General features: G+C 41.5%; 2 protein-coding genes across 4 annotated transcripts in view; one reads left to right on the top strand and one right to left on the bottom strand.

Annotated features, from left to right (window-relative positions):
* The window catches only part of SUMF1 (sulfatase modifying factor 1), a 98,762-nt gene that overhangs the window by 48,784 nt on the left and 36,462 nt on the right, over nt 1-13,516 (bottom strand). For all 3 annotated transcript variants that reach the window (XR_014788556.1, XM_084840304.1, XM_084840305.1), the window contains exons 5-7: nt 8,391-8,513; nt 7,083-7,197; nt 2,188-2,301 (exon numbers count right to left, since the gene is read on the bottom strand). Coding sequence is in view for 2 of the 3 variants with exons in the window: in XM_084840304.1 (XP_084696430.1) it covers nt 2,188-2,301; nt 7,083-7,197; nt 8,391-8,513 (352 nt within the window). In the remaining variant the exon portion in view is untranslated. The remainder of the gene's footprint in view (nt 1-2,187; nt 2,302-7,082; nt 7,198-8,390; nt 8,514-13,516) is intronic.
* LOC146354987 (histone-lysine N-methyltransferase SETMAR) overlaps nt 1-13,516 on the top strand; it is a 97,789-nt gene that overhangs the window by 57,702 nt on the left and 26,571 nt on the right. The window contains exon 4 of the transcript XR_014788557.1: nt 11,802-11,862. The gene's annotated coding sequence lies outside the window, so the exon portion shown is untranslated. The remainder of the gene's footprint in view (nt 1-11,801; nt 11,863-13,516) is intronic.

Genomic DNA, 13,516 nt, shown 5'->3' with positions numbered 1-13,516 from the left:
GCTGAGTGGGAAAGGGCAGTTGTGAACACCTTTTAATGGAACGGTGTGAACAACACCCACCTTTTAATGGAACGGTGTGAACAACACCCACCTTTTAATGGAACGGTGTGAACAACACCCACCTTTTAATGGAACGGTGTGAACAACACCCACCTTTTAATGGAACGGTGTGAACAACACCCACCTTTTAATGGAACGGTGTGAACAACACCCACCTTTTAATGGAACGGTGTGATTCCATCTTGCCTAAAAGAGGCAGCTGTAAGACCTTTGCTCTTACCCCCACTGAACCCCACTGGATTGGGTAATTTCCAGTTGGTCCCCAATATTCCATTCTTTGGCAAGGAACTGGAGTGTGTGATGGTTTCTCAGCTCCAGGGATTTCTGGATGAGATGGATTATCTAGATCAATTTCAATCTGGTTTCAGGCTTGGTTATGGGACTGACTGCTTTGGTCACCTTGGTGGACGATCTATGCTGGGAATTGGACAGGGGGAGTGTGTCCCTGTTAGTTCTGCTGGACCTCTCAGTGGCTTTCGATATGATCAACCACAGTATCCTTCTGGGGTGTCCCTCTGAGATGTGATTGGGAAGCACTATTATACAGTGGCTCTGGTTCACTTTGGAGGGGCTATTTCAGAAGGTGGTGCTGAAATTTCCTGTTCAATGCCATGGCCACTGGCCTCAGGGTTCTATCTTATCCCCCATATGTATATTTAACATATACATGCATCTACCGGGACAGATTGTCCAGGGTTTTGGAGTTTGTTGCTATCAGTATGCCATTGACACCCAACTCTATCACCGGGTTTGCATGATTGCCACAGCTCATTGTCGCTTATTTAAGCCATAACAACCTACAGCACCCATGGGTGCCATCCTGAATATTCAAAGCCACAACTTCACCTTATGTTGTCCAAACACATGGGCTATGTGAGGGTTAAACAATCATCACAGAACCCATGGCCTATTGTAGGGTTATGTTGTTTTACCCTCACGTAACCCACAGTCCCCGGGTCCGGACGACATGACAAGCTGCAGTTGCAACTTGAATATTCAGGCTGGCATGCATGGGCACCATGGTTCATCATGGCTTAATAAGCCACGATGAGCTGCAGCAATCATGAGAACCTGGCCACAGAGCTGAGTGTCATCAGCATACTGATGGCACCCAGGGTAATGCAGGTGGTGGTGCTTTTCCAATGCTGGCTAGCCATCATCCACCTAGACTAGCACAGGAGGCAGATCTTCCAAGCCACTGCCTGCACTATTCTGGGTGGATAGGGATGGCAAAAGCAGTGGTAGCCACCCAGCAATAGGGAAGCATCACCACTTGAGCTATTCTGGGTTCTCAAGTTCTGTTCCGCAGTTGCCCCTTACCCAGAGTACCACAAGCGGAAGCATTTCTCCACTGCTCCTAGCCAGGTGGGCGCAACACTACTGCTGCCATCAATGTCCTCCTCCCTAATGCCTCTGGGTCTTGCCCCCAACATACACATTGGGAGAAGGGCCCAGAGGCATTGGGGGGGAAAGGACAGTGATGAAGCTGCCTCCCCCAGTGCTTTTACAGTGCTAGGTAATAAAAGAAGTTTTTTAAAATTTAAAGCGAGGTCAGTGTCAGCCCCTGTGGGTCCCTGGAGCCCAAGGTTTTGCCCAAGCATGCTGTACCTTTGAGGACAAACACATTGCAGTCATTGACTCTAGGGGCTGTCACAAGGTACAGATGCCTGTGGCAAGACCCCAAGAACAGATGCAGTCATTGTATCAGATGTAACTAATAGAGGGCACTCCTGGCCACTGTTTCTACCTTCTTTTCCATGAGCAGTGAGGGTCCTAGAAATTATTTCATTCGCTGCATTCAGACACATTGATTTTCAGGGCAGTGAATGGGCATTCAAACTACCTCTATCACACTATGAATGTCTGTCTGTCTTAGCTCCACTATTATGGAGCAAAAGAAGCAATCATTCTGTTGTAAAGGGGCTGTTTTCAACTTCATCTAAACATGCACAAAGACAGTTTGAAAACAATAGACTCAGTTCTACAATTTGGTTAATATGTAGATGGGCCTCTTGCACAATTCAGTCTATAGCATATCGAGCCTTGCAATATCATGCACAGGGGTTTAACGGGAGAAGGAGCACAGCAGCAGATGGGTGCCACCTATTCTGCTTATTAGATACTCACTGGGTTGTATGTTTCATCTGCAGAATGACTAACAGCCCACCAATCTGATGTCCACTCCCAGGCATTTCCCACAATATTATACAAGCCATAACCATTTGGAGGAAATGCTGTTACCTGCAAAACAAAAAGTACGAAGGACATTGTAATTGCTCAAGAACAACTAAACTAAATTTAGTCTATTGGTAGTCACCATGTTTACCAGAAGGGGAGACGGATGCAGAATACTGTCTCTTTAGTTTGCACTCAACTCTTGTGTTTCTCCCCAGTCCCCCGAGGTGGGGGGAGACTTTTCCCTTTAGCTCACAATGTCCCAAACTGTCACATATTGCCTCCATGACCTTTGTTTACAGTTGACAGCTGCTCTGAGTACTAAGGAATACCCAGTTAGGCACTTACATATTTTTTAATATGGCATTATTAATTTCTACTTCTACGGTAGCTTACATGGATCAGCCAACTACTCAAAAAGGAATAAAAGTACAAATTCATTGAAAAACTAGGTCACTTTCTAAAACTAGCCACACTTGAGCAAATATTTTTGTTAGTCATTGACAGCCTGTTGTCAGTCTTCAGTAAAACATTTCAAGAGATCAGTTGGCCCACATGCCCACTTCAAGATACAGTTTTGATTTTAAAGAGAACTTGTTTAACTTCTGAATACCACATCTTTAAAATATAATAATTGTGCTAAAATTCCTACATCTAGACTTCAGCTCTTCTAGCTCAACAAAAGTCTTGAACTGCCCAAAGGTCTTTTGCTCTGCCCATTCTCTTTTGCTAACCCCTTATATGCCATGACTGAGGCATCTAAAAGTTAAGTCTTTTCTAAATTAGGCTTTGTCAGGTTGGGGGGGGGGGAGATTACAGCAGAAAAGTCACCCACTTAACATCAGAAATACACTCTCTCATAAACAAGGAAACCATTCAGATGAGGACTCATGTCTAGGCATGGATTCAACAATGTAAGACCAAAACAATCCAATTCCAAAAACCTTGACATTTTTCTTGCTAAGCCTCATCTGATTACATCGTCATTATGGACTGAAACAACTTGTTCTCATATCTACAGGTATGATTCTTAAGTTGTAAATTGCCTTCTTGCTGACCCTGGCATTTGTATCAGGAAAATGATTTGTTGCTAGAAAATAGATTTCCACCCTGCAGAGAGTGGGCAGACAGTGGGATACCTCTTATAAACCTCATTTACAAATTCACAGGGATGAGGCTTCAATCAGTTCATAAAGCTAGTAGCTTCCATGCATTTTCTACATTTTCCACTAAGAAAACTGAAAAGGGTCTCCCAGCTTCCTCCTTCTCAACTTGTTCTGATTTTGTCTGTTCTTGCATTCATATTAATGTTCTTGCAGCATGTGGCCATTTTTCAGTGACTTTCCCCATTACTAAATCATGCAAAAGACTGCAGGTTACCATATCCTGAAAACGCTAGTTTCATAACCACTAACATTTAATACAACTTCAAGAACACAAGAAGAGCCCTGATGGATCAGACCAAGGCTCCATCTAGTCCAGCATTCTGTTCACACAGTGGCCAACCAGCTGGCAGGTGACTGTAGGTACTGTAGTTGAACCAATCTGGAGGGTACCAGGTCTGGGAAGATGGATTTAATGGGATACACGAGTTTACCATCTTATTGGCAAGGTCTTTTCCAAAGACCACACATGAAAGTGAGAAAAGTAATCTCAACTGATGTTTTTATCTCCAAACTGGTAGCATGTACCTTATATTTGTTTGTTTTCTACGTACAAAAAGAAAGTGGGACCCTTTAGGAAACCTGTTAATAATTCCAAGTATATTTTATTTTATACTTTTTTTCCTCCCAAGTTGAGGCCTGTTTCCTTTCACTTAAATGTATCTACCCCCTCATCTTGATCTACAATTCTCTCCTCAGGATTAGCCAGAACTAGCCCATTCTTCTGGTTGCTAAGAATTCTTTACCTTGGATTGGTTAATTATTTCTTTATTGACAGCTTTAAAGAGGGGGAGAGGGGAGAGAGGCAGACTTAGCTAGCAATGTAAGGTCTGCAAATGCAGTAAAATTGAACTTTAAAAATATGTTTTTGCTTATAAAACTATCACATGAACCCACACAATTTTTACATTTTTCCTAGCATAACCTAGTTATGTTGATAAATGATCTCGATGACACTTGAAAGCTGCAAGCACCAAGACTTCAAACTACATTTAAACTTCCTTGCACAAATTCATTGGGAAACATTGCTGCCACCAGCTTAGCTACTTCCCCTAACCCTATTGTCTAAAGTCAATCTGCACAAAATTCACAGCGAAACACAGAAATGGCATACTTTGGGCTCCCAGAAACCAATTTTCAGTACAGTTCAAACTGGTTCAGTTTTACCAGTGAATGCCATGTTTTTCATGCTTCGCTTATGGGAATCCTCCTTACTCCTGTCCCCCTCCCTACCCAAACTACGGGGCATTACTTTTATATTACAGACCTGTATAGGGAAAACACCTGCCAATAGCTATTAAAGCTGAATATATGAAGCTGCCTTACACCAAATCAGACCGTTGGTTCCTCTAGTACAGTACTGTTGACTCTGACTGGCAGTGGCTCCCCAGGATCTTCCCAACACCTGCTACTTTCAACTGAAGATGTTGAGGACTGAACCTGAGGCCTTCTGCATGCCATCTGGTGCTCTACTTTTGAGCTACAGACTCTTCCCAAATAGAACCTTCATTTTCAGAGGCAGTGAATATCAGCTGGCAACAAACAGCAGTGAATAACTATCCTCATCAAGTCCCAACTGTGAACTTCTGACTGGCTACGACTGGAGGCCAAATACTGGACTGTGTAAGGCAGTTATTAGGTTCTTACTGTTAAACATACATGGGCTTCTCCTGCCTTCTGGTACTCATAACATGCACATGAGACCACTTTGAGGCAAACCACATCTCTGTGTAGGACACTAGTCAAGGTGTCCTAGGGCTTGTTTAATTACAATAGTGAGTGCTAGTATAGACCTAACACTGCACCATGTTTAACACTGACAAAGGAAGGGATTCTGCTCAAGAAAGGCAAAGGCATACAACCCTGCAGCCCATCCCAAATAGCTTAACTATAGTTAAAATATCACCAGCATTACATCTGTGCCAGGCTCAGAGATGACAGGGAAAAGTCCTGGATATCTGCTTCTCCCAACAGCCTAGCAAGACATCTGGAGGTTCTCAATCTTCTGAGACCCTGCTTCGAGTCCCCCACACACCCGCCACTGCCAATAGCTGTATGGTAGGTAAGTGTCAAAGACAGGGCCTGAAGCATCAAAAGGTAGGAATAACCTCTTGGAATAAGTCCACTTGACCTCATTATTGCTCTCTTTGGAAAGCAGCATAGACTATGTTAGATGGTGCTCTTTAAATGAGATTTCTTGATGCTATGTTTGACTCTTTACTGCTCACTTCTTTTTAAAAACTTTTCTTACATGTTTTTTATATTAATTTTAATGATTTATTACTTGCCATCCTGATTAGGTTATAGAAAACTATGATACAAATGTTGGAAATAAAATATAAATATTTATTGCTGAGCTGTTCAGTAGGGAAGGAGAGAAAACAGGAGTATTGCCTGTGTTGCCTGTTATTACAGGCAACTACAGGCCTTTCCCTCAAATTGGTTAGGAGGTTATGTTCCCTATAATCTCCTAAGGATATACACAACATGGCTCCCTATATTTATGAGGTTACCCATGAGTTGTGGCGATCCTGCCAGTTTACTTCAATCATGCATATGGGATGGGTGTGCATCTGCTTTGGACAAAGCCTGAATCCAAAATTGAAGTGGGGTGTTTCAAAGTGATTCAGGCTTTGTTCGAGGCAAAGGCAGGGCTTCCTCGAAGTGGCTTAACGTGAACTGGGCTGCTCTTGAAGCCTCAGATCTACCTTGGAGGGTCAGAGGATGCAGATACTAGTCAAACAGTCTCAGGCTGTATGTTAAAAATGGTTACATTTCCCTTCCAAGCTCTCCATGAAAGGAAAATGGCAAGCAGGGAAGGGGAGGGTGCAGTTTTGTGACTGACAGCTGTAGCTTTTAACCAGGGAATAACTTTACCAGTGTTATCCTTTTTACTTGCAATCATAGTGCTTTTGGGAGGGATGTAGATACCAGTTGGTGTCACCTGAATGGAAAACAAAACAGCCTCAAACTGTTTTTTATTCATCATAACTCCCTAACCCCTGCAGCTATCCTTCTCAAATTTTACAGTTTAATTTCCTAGAGGCAACACTATCATGTATACTATTTTCATACAAACTGGTCCAAAAACAGATTGGGGGGGGGATTTTAAAAAAACTTCCCTTGCAAAAAACAAAAATAAAAAACACTTGTATCTATCCTTCTGAAATGTTTCAAGTCACTTACCTAGGGATATCTCTTTGACATATGCCATTTTCATACAAAGCCAGGGAGTGGGTAAGTAAATCCAATCCCCCACTCCATTTTTAAAAAAAAAAAAATGCAAAAAATAAATAAATCTGCACCTATTTGACTGACATTTGAAAGACTTAACCTCCCCCCCCCCCCAGAAGGGGAAACTATGCCTGCAGATTGCATACAATTCTGCTGAGGAAAAAAAGGCGTAAACGTCCCCTCTAAATAATCCCAAACTGTAAAAGCTACCTAGCACAGAAACTCCTGCACTGATTTGTCTGACATTTGAGATGTTCCATCTGCTCAGAAGAGGCTACAATGCCTGCACATTTTACTAATTATGTCAAAGGGTACAGAAGTTTGGTTCATTTCCCTGTGCAAGTCAACTGGGACTTGAGGGTCTTGCCTGAAGCAGCCCGAGTCAAAACGGACTACTTTCGAAAGTGGGTTCCACAACAAATCTTGTCTTGATGCACACCCCTAACTTACAGGTGCAGTTCCTTTGTATCCATCTTCCCCAATATTGCTCGTAGGGAATTCTCCCTGCCAGATATTAGCATAGTGCTGACCGCTTGGATGAAGCTTGTTTCCCCAGGGGAAAAGTCTGTTGAAAGAAGCACAGGCAAATGTTATTCAGGGTAACAGTAGGATGCTTTTCGTTTGAAGCCAGAAGAGCAAAGAGCAAAGAGCAAAGATGAGGGATATGAATGGTCCCAGTTCCCAAAAGTTATTTTTTTACCAAGTTGCCAGTATTCGCATATATTTTTTAAACGTTTAGTAACAAAAAATTTTGTAAGTTAAAAATATGCATTCAACATCTGGTAGTTTTATAAGGCAACATTACAGATTTACATATTAAAATAACACTAATGACCATACATAATTCTACCCAATTTTTATCTCCGAAAGAAAACAAAAAACTGGGCATCAGGAACCATAAATACTGCTACAGAGCTTATTTATTTACAACCTTTATATACCGCTCCACATCGAAACATTCCAGAGCAGTGAACAATAAGAGATAAAATAATAAAGACAGAAAAAGAGTAAAACACAATATTAAAATTATTATTTTTAAATACTGGCTGGTTATTCAAGGAAGGCTTCCTGGAACAGTGCTGTTTTCAGAAGGTGCCAGAAACAACACAGTGTTGGCGTCTGCCTGACCTCTAGGGGCAGGGAGTTCCATAGAAAGGGGGCTGCCACAGTGGAGGCTCTTTTCCGGGTGGACCCCAACTGCAACTTTTTTCTGTCTAAACACACATAGGATTGCACCCTAAAATAATTTGAGAGCTTTGTATTGCTTTCTACCTCAATACTCTGTGCTGCTATTTCTTTCTGTTGGGTCAAGCACTAAATCCAGTGGGTCACCAGCCAGTAATACCTGGCTGTGCGTGTGTGTGGGGGGCCCTTAGAAGTTCCCTCCAAAGCTCAGGTTCAGGGACTGGGGGAGATGGTGGCAGCGGTAAGGTGTGGTTGGCAGAGCCACAGTGCTCTTGTCTGCCTTTACAAGATGGGTGGCAAAATCCTTTCACTTTAGCAAATACGTTTGTAGGTCTCTTAGTTAAAACTTAAATTATTAAAATTATCTGAGAGCTTTGTGTTGCTCAAACTCTGATCTATCTAGTAGGACCTAAGGACCTCCTTAAACTATGTATAGGAAAAAGCTTCCTTTCCTATGTTTCCTTCCATTTGCAAGAGAAAAAAGTCAATAGTTGTGAACTGCCCAGAGAGCTTCAGTTATTTGGCAGTATAAAAATGTAATTAATAACTAAAATAAATAAAAATTCTAAGTACCTATTCTCAAGACCCCCTCGGCAACTATATTCCCATTCAGCCTCTGTCGGTAGCCGTTTTCCTGCCCAAGTGCAAAATGCTACAGCATCATTCCAGGAAACGTGAAGAACTGGATGATCCATTCTGAAAGACAAATGAAAAGCAAACAAGCAAAAAAGTATGAACAGGGATATCAGAGGTGCCAACCAGCCTTGGTTCTCATTCGGCACATTAAAACAATTAGAATCTTTCGCCAGACCATGGAATTGCTTCACACAATATATGAATGCACTGAAACAAAGAACTGACCAGCTTTATGTTAGAATTCGAGCTACAGACTAAAGTGGGTAGAAGATTAACAACAAAATGCAAAGATCACCGGAGGAAAAGAGGCAGAGTAGCACTAGATCAGAAAAGTATATGGGCAAAGTTGGATGGAAAGATGTAACAAAATTAGTTTCATGTATACTTGAGAAGTAGAATTAAGTCACCTACCAAAGGGCACAGGTACCTAGCAATACTGCAACAGTTTTAAGAAGTGCTATTCAGACCTTTGAAAAGTTCTTTCATTTTGTTTGCACAACATCATATATACAACGAGCAGGGCTGTAATGGAGGAGGAACACAGGAGAACACTGTCCTGGAACTTTTTTCAGTGTAGGAACAATAATGTAATCTACTGGAGTACCAGGATGATACATTTACCTGGCGAAAGCTTTTTCTGAGTTATTTTTAGAAGGCACAAAGGTGTTGGTTCTTTACATTAAAGGTAAGTTAAAATGTAACACAACTGTCATGCATCATGAGCCCTGCACTTCAAGATCTACCACTGCAGTGCTAAAAATGTGGTGTAGTGGCAAGAGTGTTGGACTAGGAGCTGGGAGATCTGGGTTCTAGTCCCCACTTGGCCATGGAAGCTCACTGGGTGACTTTGGGCCAGTCACACACTCTCAGCCCAACCCACCTCACAGGGTTGTTGTTGTGAGGATAAAATGGAGAGGAGGAGGATAATGTAAGCCACCTTGGGTTCCTTGCAAGACGAAAAAAGGCGGGGTATAAATGCAATAAATAAATAAATAAATTGCTAGCAGACCTTATTCAATGCTCATTTAAGCTGTCAAAAATATGTATGGGATACTGATATGGTATTTCTGGATGTAATGTTCCTAGTTTAATAAACCACAGTTTATTAAGCCAGGAATAAGCAAGAGCCCTATGCCTTGCTCCTAACCTCACCTTCTCCTTTGAGCCCCCAACTTCAGCACTTTAATCCTGATCTGTTGAAACTACAGTTCTCCATTACATCTGAAATGGAAATTTGTGATTTAATGTTCTATTTGACCCTGTTTAACCAAGATCACACTGTGGTTTAAGATCCTGGTTAGTTAACCAACATTAAACTACAAAGGGGGGCAAGGGAGGGGGGAGCACAAGAACCTGACCATCATTTCTGGCTTAGTAAACTATGTTACGTCTGAACCAAACCCAGAGAGTTGCACCACTCACTTGCTTCATAGAGAGCAATGATGTGTGCAAATGACACAGAATCGGCTAATGATAATCAAAAGTGCAACAAAGATTTCCACAAAGTGCAACTAAGTGAGAAGACAGCACATGCAGAGATGTGCTTTGGCAGCGCAGATGATGTTGTGAAGGCCCAGTAAGAGTACTGGATATATGGGCCACTAAAAGTTGTTGGCTACTGATGGATAAGAGCTGAAATGGAGATGACAACATGAGATTATTTTGTTGTTGTTTTGGCATGGGAACCATTTATTTTAACATCCAGTCAGGTAACAAGATCTTGGACTACCTTTCAAATGTGGGGTGAGCTTCAGTCTCATCTTATAGGTCCCTTCCAACCCTACTATTCTATGATTCTATGTCTATGGTATATTAAAGTAGTCAAACAAATGGTCATGCTGCCAGAAAGGTACCTACACTACAGGCCTGCAACTGGTAAATTCCAAACATGCACAACCCTTCTCCCCTGCCTAGCTATAATAAGAGAACCTTTTTCTTTTATCCATGGCACCTCCTCGTTCATCTCTCCCTCCCATCTTTGTGACTTGCACTATCTTATCTCCTGTCTGTCTCCACCTCCATAACACACACATTCCTCCTCCCTCACACACACACCACCTATACGTGGTGAGACTTCACTGCAACAAGCACAATACAATATGTAAGACAATGGTCTCACCAACGCAGTTGTTTGCCTTAATCTCCCTTAGCAAACACCATTCTCTTCAAGACACAAACAGAGCACACTCCATTCATTTGGGTCATTTTTAGGTTTTTATAAAACCCACAAAGGAAGTATTATAGAAACTATTGCTTTCTTATTATAGAACACAGTTCTGGAATACTTTGCTTAACGTGCCTATGACCTGTCCTAGGTCAGGACGATAAACTTCCATAATGTATTAAGGTTAAAGAAAGCAGATTTCTGGAACTGTTATTTAGCACTGATTTTTAACCTCTTTTTTTTTAATCCTCTCATGACAACTGATGCCTCTATTTTTGGTGTCAATTCATTCTCATTCTGTCCCACTGGAGACCAAGCGACAGAACTGTCCTGAGGAGCAAGAATCAGATGATATGACCGTGATGTGATTCTTGTCTTAAAGGATTTGAAGAATACGGCAACTTTTGCCAGCCCTGAGGGGAAGAATCTGACTAATACATTCTAATGATAGACTCAAGGCCGCTTCACTGGTTATATCTTTCCCCGAAGAGATTCAGGGAAGAAAAATAAAGAGTCTACATTGTAATGTTAAAAGTTCTGCATCATTTTAATGGAAAGGGGTGCAGAGAGAGAGGGTTGAATTTAGAGAATCAATCAATTAGAATAAACCTAAGCAAGAATGCTTGAGGCCTTTCAAGTAATCTTCTCCCATTATATCTCTTTTTTTCTGCCTTGCAAAACCCACTTTCAGGTACTACAGCTTCTTGTATTTTGACATATAAATGAGACCACATTCATATTTGAGGCAACCTGATAGTATCATCCGCTTGAAAAAGGTACCTAGAAGGCAGCAAACTTCCAACGGTGAAATTGCAAAGCGAAAACATAAAAATACATACAATTTCAGAAAATAAAGTAACAAACCATAATAGGTAACAGAAACCTTTAAAAAAGGTAACAGTGACACAGATTTGAACATTCTCAAAACCCGTATTTTAAAATCTGCATCATTGCTACTGGTTATTTTTTAAAGTCTGTTAGTTTTTTTACAGCCTAAATCTGAAACTGTATTTTATCTGAAACTCTGTATATTTTAAAGTAACTACGGTTTTGATAGCATTCTTTACGATTTACAGTTCTCTCTAGTGGCTAGTTTTCAAATACAACATTTTATGGGGGGACGGACAAAAATGTGCAAGTATTCCATCCTTCTGAATATTGTTTCTCTGTTGAATACTTGACAGCAGAATCCTATACGTGTCTATTCAGAAGCAAGTCCACCAAGTTCAATGCAATTATTTCGAGGTAAGTGTGTATAGGATTGCACCCTGAGGGGTTTACAAACAAAAACCTTCATAGAAACTACTGTAGCCATAATTCCTTGTCTTGTGCATCTACATGGCAACGCGGACCAATATGTTAATTCACTTTAACTAGGCATGGCACATGAGGAGTTTTTTTCAGACAGACTTTCCTAGCCTGCAACAAAGTATTATTTAGCCTAAACCCACTTCTCCCAATGTTCGGAAGTTTACAAGCTACTTGAATTACCTACAATTTAAATGTACTGAATGAAGAGGAAGATGGGGGGGGGGGAGCACCAGGAATAGTGAAGTAAAAGAGTAGAGACCAAATACTCCAAGGATAATTTTATTCCAGAGGGAGAGATCCTGAAGGGATATAGGTATTTTGTACAGAGGTACAGATACTCAAATACAAAATTAATGCAACTTACATCAGTTATGAAGGCTGCAACTAGGTTTCAAAAACATTGCTTTTCTCTTTAAAATATATTTGTTGTTGTTCAGTCGTTCAGTCGTGTCCGACTCTTCGTGACCCCATGGACCATAGCACGCCAGGCCTTCCTGTCCTGCGCTCTCTCCTGGAGCGTACTCAAGTCCATATTCATTCCATCAGTGATGCTATCTAGCCATCTCATCCTCTGCCGTCCCCTTCTCCTTTTGCCTTCAGTCTTTCCCAGCATCAGGGTCTTTTCCAGAGAGTTTTCTCTTCGCATTAGGTGGCCAAAATAGTTGAGCTTCAGCTTCAATATCTGTCCTTCCAATGAGCACTCAGGGTTGATTTCCTTTAGGACGGACTGATTTGACCTCCTTGCAGTCCAGGGGACTCGTAAGAGTCTTCTCCAGCACCACAGTTCGAAAGCATCAATTCTTCGGCGCTCAGCCTTCCTTACAGTCCAGCTCTCACAGCCATACATTACTTTTAGCCTTGTGATACGTTCCATGGGGTTTTCTTGGCAGGAATACTGGAGTGGGTTGCCATTTCCTTCTCCAGTGGACCACATTTTGTCAGAACTCTCTGCCATGACCTGTCCGTCTTGGGTGGCCCTGCACGGCATCGCTTATGGCTTCACTGAGTTACGCAAGCCCCTTCGCCACAACAAGGCAGTGATCCACGAAGGGGTTAAAATACATAGCAAGTGGTAAAAGATCAGGCTCCTACTTCTCCATTTTTTAAGAAAAGCAACATCTGAAATAACATGAGCAGCATTCAAAACTGATGAAAAGTACAGATACCTTGTACTCAGGTAGCTATGAATGAATATTTTATTTACAGTCAACTGACCACCAGCAAAAGATACAAAAGTACATAGCAATAAAATATATTGCTATATTTACATTGTAAAAGTCACAGTGCCATAGAGGATCTAGTTAGAAGAGCAACGTTCAAAAATTTAGGAACTCGCTTGGTGATTAATCTGTTCAATCCTTCGAGTAAGATTCACAAAAGAGATTCTAAAGACCGACCTGGAAAAGATTTAGTAATTGAAAGTATCAGGGCATCTCTGACCCCGAGAGTAATGGCAATTAAACGAAACATGTATTACAGATTCCACTTCAACATTGTTACAAGGGCAACATCTCTCATTTAGCAGTGTTTTGGAATATCTTCCAGCTAGGAGTGTAGAGGGTAAAACATTAAGCCAGGCCAAAGAGAA

This window comes from Heloderma suspectum, chromosome 2 (genome assembly GCF_057233095.1).
Source record: "Heloderma suspectum isolate Gila_16-S chromosome 2, 16-S_ref, whole genome shotgun sequence".
NCBI lineage: Eukaryota > Metazoa > Chordata > Lepidosauria > Squamata > Helodermatidae > Heloderma > Heloderma suspectum.
The sequence above is the reverse complement of the archived record's forward strand: the minus strand, read 5'-3'. Positions and strand labels throughout refer to the sequence as shown.